The sequence below is a fragment of the Poecilia latipinna genome, unplaced genomic scaffold, assembly GCF_001443285.1.
Source record: "Poecilia latipinna isolate Pla-1442-1.1 unplaced genomic scaffold, P_latipinna-1.0 Scaffold8, whole genome shotgun sequence".
In the NCBI taxonomy this organism is placed as follows: Eukaryota; Metazoa; Chordata; class Actinopteri; order Cyprinodontiformes; family Poeciliidae; genus Poecilia; species Poecilia latipinna.
In genome coordinates, this window is record NW_015112624.1 from 1,197,918 (window position 1) to 1,222,057 (window position 24,140).

Genomic DNA, 24,140 nt, shown 5'->3' on the forward strand with positions numbered 1-24,140 from the left:
TGACTCAAGACTGTTGAGGCTACTGCTAACTAGCTGCTAACATACACTTGCTAGCTAGCAAGCTTGATTTTCGTCATCTGTCAGTGTTAAGTTTTGCGATGCAGGTCTTAAATTCCACTCAGAATGGTCTTAATCATTCGTACGTTTGAGTAAGTGAAACCTGCAGAAGCCCTGGTTTAAAAACAGCGGCCCAACGCGCGAAGCGTCCACTATAAAACAAGTGAAGAGTGGCACCTTGTGAGAAGGAGTCGTCAGCCCGTCCGTCTGCAGACATGGCGGGACCCGTCGCGTTAGCAGCGCTGGACGGGGAGCGCTCCTCTGATGATTCATCGTACTTTCCCATCAAGGCCTTTCTGATTATGGCCTCCAGGCCGATGGAGTTGCCAGATGCTTCTGGAGCCGGGTGGCTGCGCACACTCACAGGCCCTGGACGGGAACGCAGACGCGGGTTTTTAAAGCGAAGAAGCAGTTTTTAACTAAAACCAAACCGAGCTCGCCTCATTTCCGTCAGAACACAGCGGAGTCTGAAAACACTTTAGTGTGAGTCAGTCTTCCTATTACACAGCGTACCTGCAGTAGTGGAGGCTGGCATATTAAAGATTTCCGTTCCTGGCTGACCGGCATCTGGAATCACAGAGGAATCGGTTAAGATCGACTGGTTCTGGTTTTTAATGGGTTTCATTCGTACGCTGAGGCGAGGCTCACTGAATTCGGCGTCGTTGCCATCGCCCGTCCTCTTCTTGATCATCTCCTGCTTCTTGGACTTCACGATAGCCGACGTGTTCTCCGTCAGCTTGCTGAAGAAAGCTGGAGGCTGGGAGGTGTTGGGTGGAGAGCGGGAGCCGAGCCTGGCGGTGGAAAACCAGCAGGAAATTCAGACACACTTAGAATCACTTAGTTTAATTCCCATCTCTGTTTTGTTTTTTTTTGCTGATGACCTGAAGGCTGACTGGAAGCTCAGAAATCAAATCTATTTTCTGTTTAGTGAAGGCACCATACTAAGTGCTTTTACACAAAATACTGCAAATCTATTGTTTTTGCTTTATGGCAGCATGAAATATGCAATCTGCTTCTGACTGAAGAAGCCTCAAAATGACTCATTTTCTATATCAGTGATGTGTTGAAGTATGTATTCAGGGAAAAGCAGATCTACAGAAGAAGACATTTAAGAGCAAATTGAATTTTCTAAGAAAGGTCAGACTTTCAGCAGATAAAAGCGATAAAGAAAAAGTTGCTCAGTTTTCTCCTGTTGAGTTTTCAACAATTTCTTTATATTGAAAGATGTTGCAAATGTTTGTACATAGCAGGGACACAAACAAGAGACTTTTCAAAACCGTTTGTTTTGAAAAGTCTTACACACTCGCCCTATACTGGTCTGAAAACAAAACTATTTGAGCAGAAAAAAAAACCCTATTTCAATAACCTTTATTAACATATAAAAAATAAGACAACCTTCATTTCAATCACACAGATCAAAAACTGTGCAATTGAACAGACTTAAATGAAAATTCAAGCCTGGTCAAGGATGTCCCTTACCCTTGTTCCCCCTGCTCATTGGGGTAGGAAGCCCCTCCCTGGACGTCGGGCTCAGAGCTGGATGCGGGAGGAGACACCGGCTCAATGCAGTCATTGGAAACGGGGGACGACTTCTGCTGCTGCGGAGATCTACAAACAACACGGTTACTACATGTGATGCCGTGTTTTTAAAGAAAAATAAAAATTGTCAAAGTCCGGCCCACGTTTCCTACCTGTCTCGGTTACATTCCCCACTAAAGCCCTGTGAGTAGCGGGACGCCTGAGCGGACTCCTGTGACGTGGGGGGGGCCTGGGAGGCACTGGATGGACGGGTCAGGTCCAGAACCGGAGAGCCGTGGTAGCTCTGCTGCTGTTGCTGCTGCTGGCTGTCCCTGTAGTCTTTAACTATCACCTCCTGGACAGAAACATTAACATGGAAGACATTAACGTGACGCTTTTAATTAATCTCCTGGTTACGGTTCTTCACCGTGGGCCTTACGCTGATGTGCTGCGCCAAAGTGACCACTCTCTGGCTGCCTTTGACACATGGGGATGGGGGCTGTTGGCCTGGAGACAGTCTCTCCTCTGACGGGGGTCGATAGAGTCCTTGTGGTGCTGCAGAGGACCAAATCCACAAGCGTTAAGAACACACACACATCTGAAGCTCTCAAAGTTAGCTCAGACTTCCCTTTTTAAGCAATAATAATAAAAACATGCACACTTTGAAAAGTCTTCACTGTTTCAGCGGGTTGCACCAACAGGTGACAAGCCACAGTTTTCTCTTCGTGTTTTTTTTGCATGAACAGCCAGTAAGCAGAACTTTTGGCCAGAAGTGACACTAAAATTAACTGGTTTTGCATCAGTGACTCATACAAGTAGAGTGTGCAGAAAAAAGAAAAAAAAAAATTACATCGACAAATATACAAAAGACCACAAACGGGTTGAGCTAGTGTGTCTGTGAAGAGCAGGATCCAAAAGGATTCACTGAAACAAACCTGAGATTCATGTAGGAATTCATTTATTCCTGCTTGGCCAAGTGGAAATAATGGATCCAGCACAGTTTTTAGAAAACGTGCATCGATTGGAGTTTTCTGTCCGATCACTGATGTTGAAAAGTCACTAAATATAGATAGCACACACGTGACATGGTGAGCTTCATTGCTCACTATGTTTTTCTTTTTCTGACATTCCAGCTGGACCAATCAAACCCAAGGCATCGACATGACCTGTGCCTCTCGGCTGCCTTTCCCATGAGTCTGTGAATGCATCCCAACAGCAGTGGGATCATCTACGTCCTACGAACTGATGAGAACAAACCGAGACCGCTTAAAACAACTCTTTGAATTCAGCCATGAATAGTTAAAGCCCCAAGTGCCGTCCATGTAGTCCGAATGACAGAAAACTACCAAGTGTAAAGGAGAGTTTGAGATGTGTGGTCAAAAACCAGGAAGAAGTTGCCATCGGTAGTATGCAAGTCTGAACAAAACTCAAACCATTTAGTAAAAAATGCTTGTGAATTTAGACAATCTGATTTTAGTTGCATTTCAATTCACCATATAATTTATATTAGTTTTATACTGAATAAGTTTTGTGCACATTTGTAACGGAAACAAACCTAATGATCAAATCACCACTGCAGGAGCGGGGCTCCTTCGTATCTCGAGCGACACCAAACTGGTTTCAAGGCACTCCCATTAAAAAAGAAACCTGAAGCAGACGAAGCCGGCTGCAGCTCTTACCGAGTGTTCGGATGTCTTGTTCCTGAACAGACATGGGTTTGTTTTGAGTCTTTTCTCTACTTGGTGTGCCGCTGTCCTCACGGCCGGACGGGTTGTCCGACTGGGAGGGCAGCAGACGGCCTGCGGACGGGGGGTAGGAGCCGGGGTAAATTCCTCCTGGGCCGGGACCGCAAAGCTTGGGGTCGGATTTGCTGGAGGCGCCGTGCTGCTCCTGCAGGTGTTTGGGCAGACCGCCCCTGGATTTGCCTCCATCGCGATTCTGCTCTTTGGCTACGCTCGAGTCCATGGCAGATTGGTAGGCGTCAGGCGGCACACCCGTTTTTTGGAAGGAGCCATGGAAACCTGGGTAGCGGGATGCTGAGGGAATGGTCCTGGTAGGAAAATAAAACAAACCACATATTTTTGCATTTTATTGGTAGAAAATGTTATTATAGTTTTAGCACAACTCTGGCTTACCGTAACACCGACGGGTGTTCACTGACAGAAAGACTTTTGCCTCCGGTGTTGTGCAGCACGCTCGGCCTCTGCTGCACGTTGTCCTGGGTGCGGGGAGACACCGGGGAATGCTGGTGGCCGTAGGGCTGGGATGCAGGTCTGCCGCTGCCGCCGCCGCCGCTGCTGCTGGACAGGCTGTGTTCTGTACCTGAGAGACACACATTCATGTTACTGTACAAACATCTTCCCACAAGATTCAACCTTTAACACCCCCTTTTACTTATTCACATTTTGTTCCAATCACCCAACTTCAATATTTTTTACTGGACATTTATCTGATGGATGTAAATATTGCATAAGTGTGAAGTGTGGAAGGAAACAGGCATTTGTTTTTCTAATTTTTTTTTTCCCTTTTACAGATAAATCTGAACAATCTGCGATTTCAATTCATTTTTACATTATATCATTTAATACTGTTATTATTAATGTTGTATGATGGTTCTTGACATTCTACAGCAAGGACAAGGTAAATCAAAATATAACAAGTAATTTTGGTCATTTTAACTGACCTGACAAGAGAAGTTTAGTCTGATTTAACTTCAGACAGTGACACAAAAATATATATGTTAATAGGTTTGTGAAAAAAATCTGGTTTCAGCTGTAAATAACGTTTTCCAAATTTACGCTTTGGATCAAGTATTAGATTGTAATTTAATACAAATCTGTGAAGTTTGAATATCAAACATTTTCAAGGACTTTATGCAGAAGTCAAGCACTTTCCAAACTTTGAAAACACTGTGAATTGAAATTCAAGAATCCTTCAGGTTTTCAAGCACCAGTACGATCCCTGGTTCTGTATTCAGCCATCTGTCCTCTGATACTCAGAGAAGCAGTTGTGGTTTGATGAGACCAACATTTTACTGCCCAACACTGAAGATAATCCCCAAAGGAAACTCCAGTCATCTTCCTTTTACTTCACAACTGTGTGCGTCTGTGGTCTGATCCGCCACATAATACCTCCATGAAGCACATTTTGTGTTTGGAACGTGAGCAAACACAAACTACGTTTTTAAACACAGACTAAGGCAGAAAAGCAGAATCGTTCAGGTACCTGGTCGCCAGATGGGGGCGTGCTCCACATTTCCCAAAGACCCTCCCCTGTCTCTGTCTCTTTCCCTGTCCCGATCTCGGTCCCGTTCCCGATCTCTCTCTCGTTCCCGCTCCCGGTTTTCCCGCTCTCGCTCCCGTTCTCGGTCCCTATCGCGGTCTCTTTCCCGCTCCGACGACGACGCGCTCTGCATTTTGCTCATGTGTGAGGGGCCGACTGAAACGACAAAAAAAAAAAAAAAAAACAGATGAGGGAAAAAGTAATTTTAAACAGATAAAAACATGATATTTTGTCAGGGAGATGCTCATAATAAAATGGAGGCGTACCAGGGGAGATGGATGAGCTGGTGTAATTCCTGGGAGGGAATGCAGCGTTTGTCCCAGGGATGTAGGTGATGCGATCCATCGGGGAGCCGGCCGCCCCTGCAGACGGAGGGACCAGGACGGGTAAGTGGACCTGAGAAAGATCAATGATCCCTGAGGAGAGGAGGAGAGATGAGAGCCAAATCAAGATGCAGTTTAATTAACAACAAACATACAAAACCTTAACAAACTTCATGTAGTGACAGTCCAGCAGGCTGATTTCTTTATTATAAAATTTTCCACATTCTTTTTTTAGAATTATATTTTGACACAATTTCCACAAATAACGCCCCGTAGACTAAAATGTATTCATCCTGTTTTAGCAAAAGTTTTAGATTTTTCTTTTTTCAAAACCTAAAAATAGAAATAAAAGGGTGGTTCTTTCAAAATAACATTTCCTACAGCAGATAAGTTGTTTGTTTTCTCTATTTGTGGCTGCAAAGAAGTTTCATTTAGCTGGACAGAGGATAGTAAAGAGAGCAGACTCCAGAAGAATGCAACAAATAAAAAAAAAGCATTTCAGCATCTGTAATGCAGCAACACAACAATTGTTACAGAACCACTCAAATAATTTAAATAGTGCCGTTCAAAATGCAATTAAACAAAAGCTAAATTAAATGTACTCCTATCTTCTCCTTTGCTGAGGAAAATGTTTTCTTGTTGTAAAAATACTAATGATTAGGCGAGTCTCCTTTAGTTATAAGTTATAGCTGGATAATCACATCATCGTTTTAGATTCATCAATGAAGCTGCAAAATGTATATGAATATTCCCCAATGCAGGCGCAAGTGGACCTCATTGTAATAACATCTTATTTACCAATGCATGTTGCATCACAAGCTCTGACAAGGTTTTTTTAACACGCTAAGTGCAGCAACGATTGTTGAAAAGTGGCGCTGCTGGACGGCTAATTTTTACAGTAAAGAGGCTCAGCTCTGCTCCAGACTGGAGGTGCAACACGCCACTGCAACACGAATGAATAAACTAAAAAAGATCGGTTGGATAATGAGTTATCCAACAAGAGAGTTCTGCAAACTCTCTCCTATGCAAAGATTCTCAGTAACAGTGATGAAATGTGAAGATTTTAAATTCATATCCTTGCACTGGGCTGTCCTTTCGTCTTCCCTCTCTCCCTTGCGTGATTTCATAACATCAGAAGCCATAAATGAGCATAATAAACATAAAACAAAGGCAGACCAATTCAAAGGGTGGTTAACCTTGGCACAATATCCGCATTACATCAGCAGCTCTGCTCTCTTTGTAATTATTAACCACTCAAATGGTCATATTTGTCGATCATTTGCCAGTGCAAAGGAATCAGCTATTTAAACAATGAGAAAGTAAAACGATTTACTTATGCAACCGTGCAGCTGACCGACGGAGGCTGCCGTCAGGTCTCATGTAAAATGATCCTGTTTGGGTCTGATTTCTACGATTTGTTCTCTTGTCGGGCAGCAGCTCGTGTTCCCCTACAACAACAAAGGTCGCCTCGTCTCTTTTGGTCAAGCAGGGGGGATCAGCGCCAGCTTGTTTGCATCCCCGACTATCAGATCAAACCCAGGCTGAACGGACATCGCCGTTGTTTGGTAAAAGGTAACCCTAACCTGTGTCTGTAAGCGTAGAACGCCAGATTCGGGTTTCAATTTGCCAAACAACCTAAAAATAGTCCAAGTGCGAGTCAGAGAGGGGACGGGACTGGGAGCAGCGTTGGCCTTACCGCGCTGGGCACCAGCAGAGTAGGACAGAGGAAGCGCCTGGTCTCGAGGAGCGAGGCCTCTGAGCAGGTCTGAGCGCTGCTGCGCAGCCATGGCGGCGGCCGCGGGCCACTGGTGCATCTGCTGCGAGGTGATGTAGTCGTTTATCAGGGTCTGACGGTTCTCCAGGGCCGTCGTGTCGGGGAAGCCGCGGATGAGGTAGGGGTACGGGTGAGGGTACGCCGGGTTGGGAGCCAAGTGGGAGCGAGGCAAGTAGTAAGCTCCTGCGAATAAAGAACAGGAAATGTTGAAAATCATTTGTAGTCATTTAAAGTCAGAGATGAGATATGAACTGATTGTTTTCTCGGGTTGCATTCAAGTGTTTCTGCAGGTTTCACCAAGTCAAGTTTAAGGCTTTGTGAGCCTATTTTGAATTCAATTGGAGACCAGCATCGTGACAGAAATGCAAAGACGAATATGGGATATTTTATGTTGGAGTAGCGTCAAGCTGTTCTGCACGGAATGTGCGTAACATCGTGTGGGTCACAATGTTAGATGCCAGTGGCGAGAACAAATGTTGTCCAGCTGACTGGTGATACATTTACACTTACATATGATGGACAAAAAACCCCCTGTGATTTACCTGGGTCGATGGCGATTCCACGAGGCAGCGCCGCGGGGTCAAAGGTCAAGGGGATGCGGTACATGTCTGAAGCTCCCAGGCCGGGCAGCAGCCTTTCGTAGGCCTGCTGATCTGCAACGCCGGTGAGCGGCGACTTGGTGGCCCTCATCTCTCTGGGAGTCGGTGTGGCTTTTCGCTCCTGGGAAGAATTCTTCCCAGACCCTGAATCAACAGGAAAAAGGGAAAAAAAAAAAAAAAAAGTTTGGAATCTGGATTTTATCAACAATAAAAAGTGACATATTTGACTGTGGTCTCATTCACTGCCTGTTACGAATAAAACCTTCATTAAAAAAACAAATAAAGTCACTGTTCCGTCTCCGTGTTGGATATGCAGAGTTCACACACTTTTCTCACAGGAACATTCAAACATTTTCAACGCATGTTTTCCAGCAGCACGTTTTGGAGAAAAAGACAATACAAACAATCTTAAAAAGAAAAAAGTTTCACTTTACTATTTTAAGATGTCAATTATTACTGTTTGTAGTGTCTTGTGATAGTTTTTTATATCCTACAGACAAGAAAAACAAAATGTTGTTTTGAAATATATCTCCTACACACCCAATATACTCAAATGGTCCAAGAATAAAAACCCTTTAATTTCATTAACGCTGTTTAAGCCAACCTTTATTTAAAAACACAGATTAAGTCATGTAGAACTTAGGAATGATAAATATTCATTACACAAAAACAATCCAAACAAACAAATGACCTTCCTGCTCAGATCAAATGTTTGAAAACACAAAGAAAGTTACAACAAAAATGTTCCTGCTATGTTCTTTGGCTTTTAGCAAGTAGAAATAATTTTGTTGATTCCAACTAACCTAAAACAAGAAAAGTTCAGTCTTATTTACCTTCAGATAGTGAGAAAAAAAAAGTCTGTCCTTTTTATTAGCTGTATGAAAATATCTGGTTTGAACTGTAAATAATGTTTTCCAAATTGAAGCTTTTAATCAATTAGATTGAACTTTATTGCAAAACTGAGAAGTTCAAATATCAAACACTTTGAAAACACTAAACTGAAAAACAAGCCTGGATGTTCCCACCTTCGTGTTGCCTTTGACTGGCTTCCCTGGGCAGCGGGGATCCACGATGCGACGGTCCAGGGTAGGGGGTCCGTATAGCACCTTTTTCCTCGTACCCCATGGGGCTGTGGTGCGCCTTGCCTCCCTGCTCAGAGCCCAGGGTGAGCGGAGAAGAGCGCGGTATGGGGCTGGCCGTGCTGACCACCGCGCTGGGCCGACCCTTGGGCCCCTCCTCATACCGACTTCTGTCGGGACGCATCTCCAGGTGGGAGGCTGCGTTGTGGTAGGAGCGCGGCGAGCTGGCGATGATGGAGCGGACATCGTGGCGTTTCCCAGAGCCGGCAGCGTCCGGCTTTCCGGCTGCGCCCTGCAAGAAACCGACCAGCTTAGGACCGCATACATCTTTACTGGTCTATTGTAACTTCAGATGACAACAAAAAAACTGAGAAACACATTTCAAATTTCTAATTAAAGCTCAACATCAACTTCAGTTTTGCTGCAATACATTCATTTTTTTTATGTTCTGCATAATATTTGGGAGCAAGAAAATAGCTGTTAAGATTGTTTAATCATTAATTTACTCCATGTTAAATAAGGACAGCCACACACCAGTTTGATATTCATTCAATAAAATTATATGACTGCACATCACCTCATATTTATACGTGCATTTGTTCCCCGGGTTCAAATTACAGGTCTCATAAAGTTAGTTTGACATACATGTGTCAGAAGCATTCCAGCAGCCGTTGAGAGAGCAGCAGATATGCGGGCCATTAAAATTCAGCTGAAGGCGTATTTTAACTACGGGTTCCTGAAAGTGGCTCTCCAGAACCTGACTTCCTGGAACCTTTTATCTATGCACGCTGTTCTTTTTTTTATGTGCGTTTCTATTGTCGAGTCTAAAACTGGGACCGTTTATGGAGATCAGGCCTTCCTGACGCTGAGCAGGAGCGGCGCTGCGGTCCGACGCCGCGGCAACGTCAGAGTTCAGAACGTGATTGAAACTACCGACATTGAGCTAATACAGCATTATTACATCTGAGATCGTTTCATAGAGGTCATACTTTAAATCCTGCCACATCAAACTGTGTGAAAATTTAGATTTTAAACAAACAATTTTATAGGAAGAAGCGACGGACTTTACAGGTTAAAATCCAGACTAGAGGCTTTGATGAGAGCGTAACTCTCCATTCCTGTGGAGATTCTGAGCAGATGTAGAAATCTGCACTTTGTTTAAATACAAAATCGCCACACTTAGTGAAAATATTTAATTAAACATATTCAGCATGAGCATCTGGGTTTAAATGTGAATAGAGGAGTTATTTATTAATACCTCAGTGGGGAAAATTCACATTTTACAGCAGCAAAGCAAACAAAATGTGCCCTATTGCATATAAAAGTATCCAACAACATAAACAGTGGTATATTAATAAAGTATCTACAGATAAAATCAAATTAAATTTATTAGAAACCTGAAAATCAGAGATTTCTAAGTATAGAATACGATTTGTGGATATGTTATAAAACATGACCAGCTGAGGGAGGAGGAGATTCTTGCGATTAAACGCAGGATATTTTGAGCCAGTGAGAACTGTTCTCTCTCTCTCTCTGTTCTATTTTTAAACAGTTCAACACGACAAGCAGTTCATTTCAAGCCTTCTTGCCTTAGTAAGAGTTAGCCATGATTTGGTCGTAACCCGGTGGGTGTGGGTGGGTTTTTCAGCTCTCAGTAACGGCGTGTTCAGAGCCGAAAGAATCCAACGGATGTTTGGTTGGGCTGGTCGCTGATAAAGCCGATCCAGCTGATGAATCAGCCCCCAAAAAAGAACAACGAACACATTCCTAGCCAACTGTGGAATGATGCGTTTCACCGTCAGGCGCATACCTGTGATATGATGCCCTCCTTGGATGATTGTCTGCCCTCGTCTCTTGGAATGAGGTGGATGGAGCGTCCAGGCTCCTTCACCGTGGGCACAACGCCCTCTCTGCCCTTCATCGGGTCAGAGAGGGAGCCGGCGCCACGGGGCGGGGACGCCTCTCGCCTCATCTGCTTGGCTTCCCTCCTCATGTAGGCATCCTGAGCGTCGAGATGGCGGGGTATACCTGGAATCAGAAGGTTACGTTCAACCCATTTCTCATGTAGAAACAACGGGCGGAACGTTTGGAGTGCATTTCAAAGCATCATACCTTGAGAGATGGAGCCTCGGATATGATGAGTGTCCTTGTACGACGCGTGGTGAGGGCTGTCTCTGTCGTAAGGCATGGCACGGCCGATGAGACCTGAGGCAAAGGTGGAACAAAGCACAGCAGCAAAGAACTGAGACGCTGTTTTTCACTGTGCTGTTAAGACCTTTTAATAAGACTCCAGAGAAAGAGCCATTGATTGGAGGGGTTTTTTCCAGCTGTCTGGTTTGCAGAGAACATTGCAGCGGATGAAAACTTTTTTGATCCCGTGTGTGTGTGATACTTTTAGAAGTGATGCGGCGGACATATTCATTTATACAGGCTAAGAGTGTATGAGTCTCCAGTGTGTTTATCAACAGTATGAATGTTTTAAGAAGAAATATTTCAGTCATGTTGGATATTTTTCTTTTTTTGTATGAACACAATGTTAAACCCATACTGGCTCGCTAACATGTCTCACTGCTGAATGCTGTATCAGTCAGAATAAATATCAAATGAGGTGTTTGAGCTCGCTCCCGTCTTACCTTCACAATTGGTAGCAGACAGAGCGTCTCTCATCGGCAGCCCTCTGCCTCCTTCCATGACATCATAGGATCGCTTCAGACCCAGGATTTCTCCAGACAGACCTGAGCCTCGGCCGTCTTCTTTGGGAGTCTGAGACTGTGGCCCTGTGATGTTCGTTCACACGGATCCGGTGTTTTATATAAACAGCTGAACACCTAGTGTGCAACCTGCCAGGTCAGCAATCTTATTACTTAAAGCCCGTGTACTCACGGTCATACGAGAGGATCTGCCCGCTGACGCCCTCGTACAGGATCTGCCCTTTAGATGGCGCCTCGTCCCGCTCCCTGTCGGCTCGGCTGGAACTGTCCTCTGAGATCAGACGTGATATAGTTTCTCTATACAGCACATCTGCTGGTGTCCCCTGGGGTGAAGAGACAAAAAAAAAAAGAGGCATAAACTGTGCCGTCTCTGCAAAAAGCAGCAGCCGCAGCCTGCCTATGACTTTGGTTAGGGTTAGTTATTATGCTGGTGCAGAAGGAACCACCAAACAACAAGCGACCATGAATAGTTAGGTTTATTACTCTCAAACTTGTTTCTTTGTATGGTACCGTCTTTAAACCCTTAATGCATAGTGGTCACTACTTTGGGCAGCTATCTAAAAGTCATTTTCTTGTGCTTCCTGTGGATTTTTATGTTATAAATAAAATATAAATGCATCAGTGGACATCATAAAATACACCATCAACTACTGATCATCAGCTGCAAATGCAAGAAATTATTTTTGTTAAATCTAATATGGCCGACAGACAAAAAAGCATGCCGACCGACCCGGTTCCTCCTTCCACTGTAAATGACTCTTCCAGGTAAAAAAAATATTGTGACATCAGATTATTTATTTAGTGACATTTTAGAGAAAAAAACAAAAAAAAAATCAATATCGGTCAAAATCGGAATTGGCAGGTGAAGCTTTTAAAGATCGGCGATCGGTCAGAAAACTACAATTGGTGCAACCCTAATAAAAACCGTGTGGGAACCACGTTATAATATTTGCATTTGGCCATGTAGGAATAAAGGAGTTCTAAAATAATTTCAGATTTGTTTTCATTACATTAGTAAATTATTTTGGATCCTCCTATTGACCAGCACACAAGCTGAATCCATTTGTGGTTTTTAGGCCCCTACCAACATTTTTGGAAATCTTATAGATAAGGACTTGCATACTCTAAAAAAAAAACAGCATTGTAGTGTTTAAGCAATGCTAGCTGCGCTAATCCCAAAAACAGCTTATAAAAGATACTAAAAACAATTTAAAATATCAGCTCTAACGATTTTGTCAGTTACATGGCGATAACTCTTCATCTAATAAAAATCATTTATCTTAAGGGAAAAATCCGAGATCAGAAAATGATTCATCCCTGCAACCATCACTGGAGATGATTATGGGCTTTAAAAGCAAGAGGAACTAGATGAACACCATCCTGATGCGAAAGGCAGGCGCTGGAGGGAAGTAGCTGTGTTTCCAAAACGCAGGAAGGAGCTCACCATCAGAGTCATTGACTTAAAGAAGCCAAACAATCTTATACAGAAGCCTGGCACTCCACTGAGGTCTGCTCTGGACAACATGGAGCCGTCTTCAGAAACCTTGCTAAACACAGTAGTCTACATTGTACACGTCTATGTATCATGTTTAAGCAGTTTCAGACTTCTACAGCTCATTTCTGCCCGCAGCAAATATCTTACACATCGTTTTAACCAGACAATGTGTTCAATCAAAACATAAAAATGAACACGAATCTCTGAAGCAAAGCTCCAGAGCTTCTAAACGAAGAAAAGGTGAAGCGGCTCGAAAGCAGAACATAACATTCGTGAGTCTAAACTAAACCTTGAATAACATCACTTGTGCTGGGCATGAGTCATATTTCTCCATGTTCTGATTGGTCAAGAGATGATTGCATGAGTGGATGGTGAAAAGGAGAGACAGCAGTTACTGGGAGAGGCCTTATAATCGGCTGGCTGCAGCTTTTCCAAGAAGTGTTTACCAAAAGAGTGGGGAGAGGGGATGGATGTCTGTTTACAAGGTAGTAATGACTAAAACAGTCCTCACCTGCTCTCCAAGAAAACCTCAAACACACACACACACACGCACGCATGCACGCACGCGCACACACACACATCCACCTACTAATCTGTCAAGAGTCGTGCTAAACAAGAAGATGAATTTTCTTTTTTTTTTTTTTTCGCCTTTAATGTTGGCGGATGACGGCCTCCTCTGTGCTTGTTTGCTCTCCAGTGCCAGTTGGATGCGACACCGGAGTGGGCCTATCAGTGACCAGGTTTAGCCACCATCGAAAGTACACGGATAAATAAAAGAGGGAACAGATGCGGCACAGCGTGTCCCCGTTGCCACGGCTACGGATCCATTCAGAGCTGCGGTTATGTCACAGTACGGCGGAAATCCAGCAGCAGCCACCGCCGCACATGGTTTGCCGTTTGACCTCTCACCAACTCTCGTCTGTTTCTCTTGCATCACAGGAGCAAACGTTGAAAAAAAAAAAAAAAAGAAAAAAACGTGCAGGAGCCGCTCTGTGTTTGATAGCAGCTTGTGTGTTCAGAGGGCAAAAAGCTGCGTTGGATTTTTTTTTTTTTTTTTGTGTATGTGCATTTTTTAAGAAGTAGCGTAAACGATTAGAGGATGTGGGCGGAGTGCGAGTTTGTCTGTGGCGTGAACCTTAACACGGTTTTACAGTGTTGGTTTCAATTTGCGTCGACTGTCAGTCTCAGGTAAATCACATTAACCTCAGCAAAGCTCTCTGAACTGCAGTCAAAGAACAAGAAGGACAAAGTGTGGCGCGCAACAGGTGCTCTCATTTTTAAACGCTATTTCACAATATGTTGGGAGGTTTTCAAAAAGAGGAAGAGGACAGTCGGCCACAGGACAAAATGAAACTCAAGCTTGTACTGTGTCAGCACAATATTTATAATGTGCAATCGTGAGGCTGGTTGCTTTAGAAATGGCGTCAGTAATCCTTAAACTTAAAGAGACATTCTTGCTCTCATGCCAGCCAAATAAAACTTTTCAAGAGTCGCAAAGTCACATGACTTTTAGAAAGTTGTACATAAAAAAGTGCATAGCTTCCAACTTAAGAAAATATGATCTAAAAAACATATTACCAGTGCTTATATTGTCATACTTTGTGAAAATTCAGATGAAATATTTCAGGAATAAAATGAAGAACCGCAAAAACCTTTATTCATTGTTATATCTAGCTTTAAAAATATTAACTGGGTCTTTTTAATTTTTTTGCAAAACTTTTTAACAGCCACTGTGTCACTTGTGGCTCTGGTGGTTGCAGATCCTTGATTTAGACTGTTTCTGTGAGACCAGGTGTATGTTACTCCTCTCTTTCATATGAATAGTTTTAAATAGTCTGGCTTGCTGGTCTGAGCTCACCTGTGTGATGGAGCCCCCTCGGTAGGAAACCGCAGACTCTGGGTGTATTCTGGTCCCAGGAAGACCTTTGGTGATGCTGCCTCCTTGGACGCCTGGATAAGAGAAAGATTTCATAACAGCTGAAGGCTTTTTTTTTACTCTCTAGAAAAAATAAAAGAAAATGAAAAGGTTAATGAAATACAGTAAAAGTACAGTTAGAACCTCCTCGAATAGGTCCTTATTAAATTATTAAATGCTATACATATAAATTTGACAGCTTGAAATTGGCCCCTGTCTCTTTAAGAAGTTCCCGCTCTCTACATCGTGCCATTTACAACCGTTCTTAAGAATGTTGCACTGAGAAGGAACTCGGATAATGAGCTCAGTTTAGTCCAGGTGTTTGTTAATTGCTGCTGCCGCTAGTCTGGAGGAGCCGAGTAGGGAAGGCAGGAGAGGAGGGCTCTGTAAGACGGAAGCTCTGAGGAGCGTTAGCTGGATAGCTAAACAAAGTCACATGTCCAAGCCTCTCCCTTCCAGAAACACAAACAAACGGCAACAAGATGGGAATAAAAATCTACTCCAATATCGGCTCAGCTTCACTTATTGGACTAATTCTGATACGTTATAAAATGACAAACATTGGCCGATTCTGATGCTAACATAAATGTATTGTGCATTTCTAGCAAAAAACATTTTTCTACAATTTCCGGATGTTATTCCTACAAAACCACAAGTACAAAAGCACAGCTCCAGGACCAATCAGTTGTCTATGAATGCATAATAAAGTTAGGAAGTATTTGCACCCACCACGAGCAGAGGAGTTATCATGAGGCGGCCCTGGGTTTGATAAGTTATCAGGCTGGGAGGAGCTGTGAGGAGACAGCTGCTCCTGCTTCACCACTGGGAAAGGACCTGCTGCATAATGATGAGCAAAGTCAGATCACAATGTCAAAAAATAGAAAAGTATGTAAAACTATTTAAAAAGAAAAAAAATGAATGCAATTGAATTCGGTTTTGGTTTTACTCACCAACTTTCTTCTCGATCCAAGACAACCCCATTGGTGCGGGAGGCAGCTTTGTGTGATCCAGCCCGTGCGCCGCTCCATGCAATTGCACCGGCGTACCCTGAACACACACACACACACACACACACACACACAAGGTCATCAGTGTAACGAATTGAATTGGACAATAAATTGTCCCGAAAGTTATTGTGATAAACGATAAAACTGTTGTTTTGGGGCCATTTTCAAGTGATATAATGGGAATGGGATAATAAAACAAGAAAACATGCTCAAAGTTGAGTAACCTTTCAATTCCAATGAACATTTAACAGTGGAGCTGGAAGACATTTTAAATACCCAAAATAAATAAACGAAACAGAAACGACAGATAAAATAAATTATAAAATCTCTAACGAAAACTGTCCTCCAAAAAACACAAAAGCTTTGCTGAGATCAAAGCTTTTGTCATACAAGTTTTTGGTAGAAAGAGAGAGACAAGAAAAACGAAAAATCATGTGAATGGAAATTATTGAGCTCGTTTTATTTTATTGTTTATTGCGACAGACCTATTCAATTACATCATCACTGCTCTTGCTTTTAAAAAATGTTAACCAATATCTCAAAAAAAATAATTGCTCGAAACATCAAAACTGAGTGTACACCGTATTTGTTTCTGCAACTCGACTATAAAACTGCTTATCTCATCGTTGTGGTGAGGTACCTGCGTGATGGAGCCTCCAGGCTTGTTAGAGGAAATGAGCGGCGGCGGGTCGGGCATGGAGAGGGGTCTCACTGCCGCTAACCGCACGCTGTCCTGTGGCAGACCAGCAAGCGAGGGGAACGCTGGGAGACGAAACGATAAAAGTTATCCTCTGCTGGTGAAACAGAGCAGCAGAAGCAGACGGAGAAGATTCCTCACGGTTGAAGTGGAGCAGGTGTTGGTCGTGGCTGATCTTGGCCATGTCCCGCGGGGCCATGGGATACGGCGAGAGAACCGGGCGACCCAGGCTGGAGGCCCTGAGGTCGTCCGGACCCAGGGCCTGCTTCTTGGCGTCGCCGTGTGGAGAGAAGGCTCGGGACTTTTCTAAAACATCATCACATGGAGGGAGTCAGCACCAAAGTAAAACAGGAAGCTGGACTACATCTAGTCTAAGAGGCCCTCCTCTGTGCTGCTAAACCGTCACACTGCACGTGTGAACTACTGCTGCTGCTGCTCTGAGAACAGTTTCTTCTGTTTATATAATGAACTGAAATCTTTGCCACTGATAAATATAATACAACCCTTGATGCCACCTCATTCCCGCAGTGACTCACCTCTGAATTAGCAGACGTGCGTGCAGAAAAAATAAAAAATAAATACACTACAACCAAAACCTTGAGCTATAGAGTTGTAGAAAAACACATCCAGGAGTCATGACAGGCACGTGGCGGGTGAACCTGATCGCCTAAAAAGCCTTTGAAGGGAAAGTGCAGCGCTGCAGCCTCTTAGCATTTTTCTGTTGCATGCAAACGCATCTGCACAAACTGCATTCACCACGTAATGTTTAGGCATGAGCTGGTATGAGATTCATGTGACGCGAGTTAAAATCAGACAATTTCACAGAATTGTGTCATTAAAAACTTCAAAGCAAAATGTACAACATGATCAAATTGATTTTATTTACAACTGAGCAGCAGATGGAGTTTGCGGTCATTCGGTCTTAAAGTAGTTGCAGAGTTTGGGTGTGATAGTTGCAAATTTTAAAAGATTTGAAATATATGCAGGCTGATAGCTACATATTTCTCTTCATTTTATAAGTTAAAAACACACAGGAATGCTGTTTGAAATATATTTTTACCGAATTAAGAAAAAACCTGAAGTGCTAATAAATCCACTAAAACTTTATTTGCCTTTTTTCCAGTCAAACGTTCCAGAAAACGTTTGTGTCGTTGACGACAACCTTAGAGAGCACAGATGTGTTGCAACCAAGTAGTTGACCGTCTCTTTTTTAAAGCTGTATTAGTAATGGGTGGCATTTATTTAGTTTCCACACAATGACTGTGCTTTTCTTTCAACCAGAAATATTAACAGGGAGCCAAATTTATTACGCCTGAAAGCAGAAAAAAAAAAGAAAAAAGAAAAAAAAGAAAGTGCAGGATCCGTCTTTTCAGCCAGTTGACTGTCAGGTCGGAAAATGGCAGAGCTGTGCTCCCCTATAATTCAATTAGCTGGAGAAATCCCAGTCAGTCCAGCATTTTCTCTGGGATTTTATTAAAATGACTTGAAACTGCAAGAGGATGATAGAAAACATTAAAGGTATGAACGGCTGAACTTTTCAAACCTCGGTACCGATTACAAACGTTTTCTGTCCTGAGATTACAAAAAAGAAAAAAAAAAAAAGAAAAAAAGAAAACATGCAATAACTTGGAGTCAACATTTGAACGGTTGGGTAGAAAATGCCTTCATTTATCTGAACTAGTCTTCCACAGAGTCGCATACGAGCCTGACTGTAAGCTTGCTGAATGAAACTATATTCCCTTCTGGGTCAGTAGCAGCACCAGATCGTTCATCAGACCCCTTCTGTCCAGGAGTGTCCCAGAAACGGTTAAAGGCCCTAAACAGTGGAGAACAGACTCAAGGTCAGAGCCTCTAGAACAGACCTACTTAATAAAAGTAGATCAAAAGCCACTAGAGCTGCACGCTGAGCAGGATTTTAATGTACCCAGTTTTTTTCTTTTATTCAGCATATTTATAAATGTGTACCTCTATAAATAAATGTATGAATACCTGAGTGTACCAGGTCATGCAGACTAGGCTTTGAGCATTTAGCTGTAGGGAGGAACAATAAGGTCTTAAAAAGTTACTGATATCAACAATGCGGAAATTATCTGTCATACTTTTTCAATTTAATAAGGCTCCTACACATTCCCAACAAAAAACCCCAAAAGAACAAATGCTTATGGCCATGACTTTAACACGTTAATTTTGATAGATTATATATATTGAAAAGCTTTAGAATATTTTATGCAAACGATCCTAAAACACATGACAACCGAATGGGTACAAGCATGTGGCACCAGTCTGAACAGGTTACAATAAAAACAAATATCTTTGTTGTTGAGCTCGTATGTCTATTTAGTCAATAATGTAGCAACAAATGGGGATTCTGAATTGAAAATGTTGCTTATTTTGTTGATATATAGAAAATGAGATTAATTAATCTCATACGTTGCAATTAACCCAGGTTAAACATTTTAATGGTGTCTCACCACTGCAAATGGTGGTCATGGTATGGAAGCCCAGAGAGTCCAAACAGTCACCTTCGTCGAGGTCAGAGCTAACAAGTTGAGAACAGCAGGCCAGCTACGGGAGCAGATAGCCCAGCTAACTGATCAGCTAAAATCAGCTTGGTCTCTTTTGTCCAATATAACTCTGTTAACAAATAAATGTATTCAAACGTTCTTTATTACGTCAACATTCAGAGAAGGATAAATAAATATGAATAACATTGTTATAGGTTTGTTATTTTTAGCAGCCTTGGGAATAAGAGTTGCTTTTCTGGTTGAAATAGGAGTGATTAGATTGCGTTACATGTTTGGTTTCCTTGACTTTTATGATCCTATGGTGTTGTTTTCACTCAAAGTTGCCATGCTATAAAAATCTCATACCAGTCCATGACTAACACAGAGAGAAATTGGGTAAAAAATCCCAACAAATATGTTTGTGGGCTCGTGCAAGTGAGCCTACATTTGACTCAGAGCGAAAACAAACCGTTCCGAGGCGCGTACCGTCTTTTTCGCTGGTGGAGGGGCTTCGAGGGCGAACTCGGGGGCTGCTGGTGAGAAGACCCTCTCGCTCTCTGTCTGCCTGAGGGGCGTAAGGCTGCGGTTTGCCTGCTTGGCCAGAAGGCTGCTGCTGTTTGACTTCCTGAGAGGACTCTCCGTGAGCCATGGTGATCTGCTCCTGGTACAGAGCCAAGGCGTGGGGGGGCTGCACTGCTTTCCCACTCCGCGGAGTGCCCTGCACAGAGGCCTCTGGCATCTTCACAACGAGAGAACACAGAAATAAGACGGTTACATACAAGCGCCAGCTCCTCCCAGGCACCGACATATGGCTGGGCTGCTTACAGTATCTGATCAACGTGATAGCAAAAACTCATCTCTTATTTCTTGGCGAGCTAAAGTTTCACTAATCCCTGGCATCTCGTTTCTGCCCCACAAAGCAATCCATCCCATCATCGTCCATCTGGCTGCCTTATCTTAAACAAATATGACTTCACCATTTCACCTGCTGTAACCGCTTGATTCTGCAAGTTGAGAAATGGGGACAGCGCAGATACGGCTGCAGAGATAAACCGAGCTGTTTTTAGGTACAGGACACAATTTTGCGTCTAAGCCCCAAAGTCGTAAAGGCTGAGATTTTCTACAATCATTAACCTATTAATGGGAAAAAATACAAGCACAAGACCCTGCAGAGCAACTCACAATAGGTGGTATAGCTGCAGCCCTCTGTTTGAGCTGCTTCAGGTCCATGGGCTTCTGCAGAGACGATATGACCCCGTCGTGGGAGAAGTTCAGCAAACTGGGGCGTGGAGACGTCATCCTGTAAAACACACAGACAGAAAGTATTAACAGGCCGACGGGGGGATGCAACGTTTCCTGTTTACTGAGCTTGCAAACAGATGACTAGCGCCATCATTTAAAGTGCCTGGTTCTGCTCGTTTTAAACATCTGCAACTGAATTAAGAGTATAGAGTCTGATCAATTTAAGAGCTTCTGAAGCTCAAAAACCAATAAAGTTTAAAGATACTCTGAAGTAGGCAGGTTTTAAATGGATTTAACTCAGAGGTCAAAACTTGTTTCTTGGAAGGCTGTTAAGTTAGATAACCTGGAGGATGCATGAACACTTGTGTCCGCGAAACGTCCCGACGACTGTCCTTTATACAAGCTGAGAAACACAACAGCGTAGGAACAGTCGATTATTAGACCCAGCACAATAATATGTCGGCAACTGAGGAACGCACAGACAGAAAAAGGAAATAACACACCAATTAGTTAGCCAGAGATAGAAATGGGAACATTTTCCTTTCATTGGCACTCAGCAAGCAAAATGCTTAAAAAAAATTAAAAATAAATAAAAATCTTACTGTTCACTTAATACATGAACAGACAACATGTTCTTGAATGTGCTTGTTTAGAGTTGAGCAAAATTAAAAACATTTAATAAAGGTTATTGATGTTTAACCCCGTATGTTCACAGTGGGCAAATCCCAATCTTTTCACAAAAAAGTTCAATGCATAGAACCAAATCAGATGCGTATCCAACGGTTTTAAAAGCATCTGCAGTCTGACTTTTTTCCGTCAAAGACGCAACATGAATTATTATTCTGCACCAGAAGAAGCCAGATGAAGTAAATCTGAATGTAAACAATGGCTGGATTGAGCAGTGTCAACTCAGCTTTCTTTTTTCTTAGCTTCCTAGTGTCTTGTTTTGATCTCGTCACAAAACCGTGGGCTTCCATTGCTAAAAAAAAATAAAATAGATCCACAGACGGGGGCATCCATTATTACCTCCGTAAACAGTGCGCTGCTGTGTGACGTCTACATTCTTTTTCAGTGCATCCGTGTTGCTAAGAGCTTGTAAAGGTTCACACAGAAGTCTGATTGTGGTCGCATTTCATTCGTATGATCAACCATGCAAAAAAATTTATAAAAAAATCGGATTTCAGCAAAAATAAAAATTGGAATCGCGCATCAAGACCAGCCCTGCGTCAGTCATTGGTTGAGGTTTCGCTGCGAAACTATGCGCTCTCTCTCTCGTCCTGAAAACCGACTCATCTGCCTGTCTGTGTTTCTAAAGGAGAGCCTAATGCTCTTAACTTTTTATCTTTCTCCAACATAGAAAGAACTGCTGGACCAGTGCTTCGTTTCTTCTTTTATGTGCAGTGTTTGCTCCGACTTCTCAAACTCGAGTCGATCCTTCTTCCTGCTAAACGGGAGTTTTCCTTTCCGCTGTCGCTACATGCAAGTTCATTTTGAGGGATTGCTACAGAGCTAATGCTCGTTGCAATCGAATGTCCGCTGTCGCTAGATGCTCATCCAGGAGAAACGTTTTCTTAAATCTGAATAAATCAATTGGAATGCATTTACTTGATTCTGAAACGGTATGATTCAGTTTATCTGACTTTTTATTGTAAAGACGACATATGTTGTGAATTGGTGCTACATGTTGGTCAGATTTTCCTGATTATTTAAAGCTTAAACATAAAAGCAAAGACTGATTGGGAGTTTGCTGCTCAAGCCGTCAGGATATTAATTACGGCCTTCTTTGGGAGGTATTTTAGTGCCGAGGGAGAAAATACAAGGCCGCTATTTGTTATTTATTTTTGAACCAACATAAATGGTGGTGAAAATTGTCGGATTGTTGCAGTAATGAGGATTTAGGAGAAAACTCCAGGCACCAACACTCGGTGTACTCAGTAAACATTAGAAAGGTAAATCGGTTAAACAAAGCTGCTGGGTTTTATGAGCTCTTAACCATTATGCTTCATGAAAACGTAGGATTTAGAAATGTTGGAAAAGTTTGACCCGAGCCAGAAAATATTTACAATCTTGGACATTTTACAGAAAGCGGTCAGATGCAACGATGCTAGCTGTGCTGCTGCTCACACCAATTGATAAAATAAAATATATATATATTAAAAACAGTCAAAAAAGATATGAAACGTCAATCCGATTTTGACTCATCATTTTGGATTTAGCCGTTAAATTTACACATGGTGTAACATGGCCTCTGCCTATAAATGATGAATGATCGTTCACAGCTGGTACATCTGCAGAGCTGCCAATCATTTTCTACTGTCTGCAACAACCTATCAGAGTATTTTACCATAATTTTCCTCAACAAAACCACAAAGTCAACAGCAGAAACTTATCTTAAAATCACCGTTACAATCTGAAACCCCAAGCCTCCAAAAGCCACAAGTTGTAGCAGGATAACAGACGATGATTGTGCAGTTTATTCATATTACCTCTGACAACACAATGGCTTAAAACAACACTAAGGGTATCTTCAAACCATATTATCCGATAAACTCAGTTCGATTGGGGATAAAAATTGCAACATTTTTTACACTTTCAGCTGATGTGGTTTGCACTTCGTCAAACTAACCAAATCTTTAGAAAAACCTGTTACCCTCTCGTCTGTAGAGGCGCTACACCGAGAGCAACTTCTTTCTTCAATGTGAACAAAATTGGAGTAGTGGTTGTAGGATTTCTCTCGTCTTTGATAAAAGACCACGAGTTGTTTCTCCCACTAGCGCTGGACACTCATATCTGTTTTGGTTGCGTTTACCCAGAATGGACTGCGCTGCAGTTTGCGTCCTGCTTTTCCAGGCAAATGAACTGGAGTTTGACTAAAGCGGACTAAACAGGGCTGGTGTGAATGCTGCCTTAATGTTCAAGTGAAGGATTTCTGAATCGAAAACCAGCAGACGCCTGAATTCAGAAAATCGGCATTGGACAAAGACCCAATGAACATCGAAGCATCTCGAAAATTGAGATGAGCAAAATCAAGATGAAACCTCAAAGAAAACTGCACTCCATAGTCTGCCTGAAAAAGACTACTGATCCTTGCATCTGTGGGGAAATCAGTGTATTATTACTGCCATTTCTCAACCAAAAGGCAAGCTTATTCCATTTCACAGAAGAGAAATTTTGACTTCCAAGTAATTTTTCTGAGTTTGCAAATGAATATAGAGATTATCGGGAAGGCAGCTCAGATTTGGTGCACATCAATAAACTGATCATAGCAGCTTTTTGCATCGTAAGCATTTTTTTTTTACAGTAAAGCTCCACTGAGCCTTTCTAAAGCAGCGATGATGTAGATCTTATCACATCAGCAGTAAGCAACGTATGGTAAAGATCTAAAGTGTATGACACATCCACAAACATCTGAACACAACAAACTGATTTAATGACACACTTTTAAGCTCACAGCACAAGATTACTAAGACAAATACACACACACACGCACAAACACATTCCCTCCCTCCTATTGTTTGCTTTGGCAGAGAGGGCAACATTTCCCTCAGCTCTGCCAGTACACGCAGTCTGCTGTCATGGAAAAAAAAATTGAACAAACACTGCGCTGACAGGACTAATCATTCCTCCCACGAACTTTGACACCCATTTGTTCTGGCCTCATTCACAGACTCACTCACACACATCATATATTCACGGTGTATATATATATATTTCACAGAAGCTGCTATGATTGATATATATATATATATATATATATATATATATATATATATATATATCGTTTTTCATTCATTCAAAGTGGAAATAAAATCCGTGGTTGATAGGAAGGAGCAACCTGTGGCACACACACACAAGTGGCTGGACAAATATGGTTCCCCTGCCGTACAGTGTAGCTAGGCAACTAATGCCACTTCAAAACCCTCGCTGCTTTGTTTTC

At 42.5% G+C, this 24,140-nt stretch overlaps 1 protein-coding gene across 1 annotated transcript in view; it reads right to left on the bottom strand.

Annotated features, from left to right (window-relative positions):
• The window catches only part of ncor2 (nuclear receptor corepressor 2), a 127,448-nt gene that overhangs the window by 3,138 nt on the left and 100,170 nt on the right, over positions 1 to 24,140 (bottom strand). The window contains exons 21-44 of the mRNA XM_015027474.1: positions 20,144 to 20,261; positions 19,448 to 19,700; positions 16,599 to 16,763; positions 16,401 to 16,522; positions 15,704 to 15,800; positions 15,483 to 15,590; positions 14,697 to 14,788; positions 11,516 to 11,666; positions 11,266 to 11,409; positions 10,745 to 10,837; positions 10,443 to 10,660; positions 8,579 to 8,924; positions 7,497 to 7,697; positions 6,877 to 7,137; positions 5,124 to 5,273; positions 4,801 to 5,013; positions 3,711 to 3,897; positions 3,255 to 3,625; positions 2,015 to 2,130; positions 1,749 to 1,930; positions 1,537 to 1,665; positions 706 to 848; positions 571 to 624; positions 235 to 426 (exon numbers count right to left, since the gene is read on the bottom strand). Coding sequence (XP_014882960.1) covers positions 235 to 426; positions 571 to 624; positions 706 to 848; positions 1,537 to 1,665; positions 1,749 to 1,930; positions 2,015 to 2,130; positions 3,255 to 3,625; positions 3,711 to 3,897; positions 4,801 to 5,013; positions 5,124 to 5,273; positions 6,877 to 7,137; positions 7,497 to 7,697; positions 8,579 to 8,924; positions 10,443 to 10,660; positions 10,745 to 10,837; positions 11,266 to 11,409; positions 11,516 to 11,666; positions 14,697 to 14,788; positions 15,483 to 15,590; positions 15,704 to 15,800; positions 16,401 to 16,522; positions 16,599 to 16,763; positions 19,448 to 19,700; positions 20,144 to 20,261 — 4,106 coding nt within the window. The remainder of the gene's footprint in view (positions 1 to 234; positions 427 to 570; positions 625 to 705; positions 849 to 1,536; positions 1,666 to 1,748; positions 1,931 to 2,014; positions 2,131 to 3,254; positions 3,626 to 3,710; positions 3,898 to 4,800; positions 5,014 to 5,123; positions 5,274 to 6,876; positions 7,138 to 7,496; positions 7,698 to 8,578; positions 8,925 to 10,442; positions 10,661 to 10,744; positions 10,838 to 11,265; positions 11,410 to 11,515; positions 11,667 to 14,696; positions 14,789 to 15,482; positions 15,591 to 15,703; positions 15,801 to 16,400; positions 16,523 to 16,598; positions 16,764 to 19,447; positions 19,701 to 20,143; positions 20,262 to 24,140) is intronic.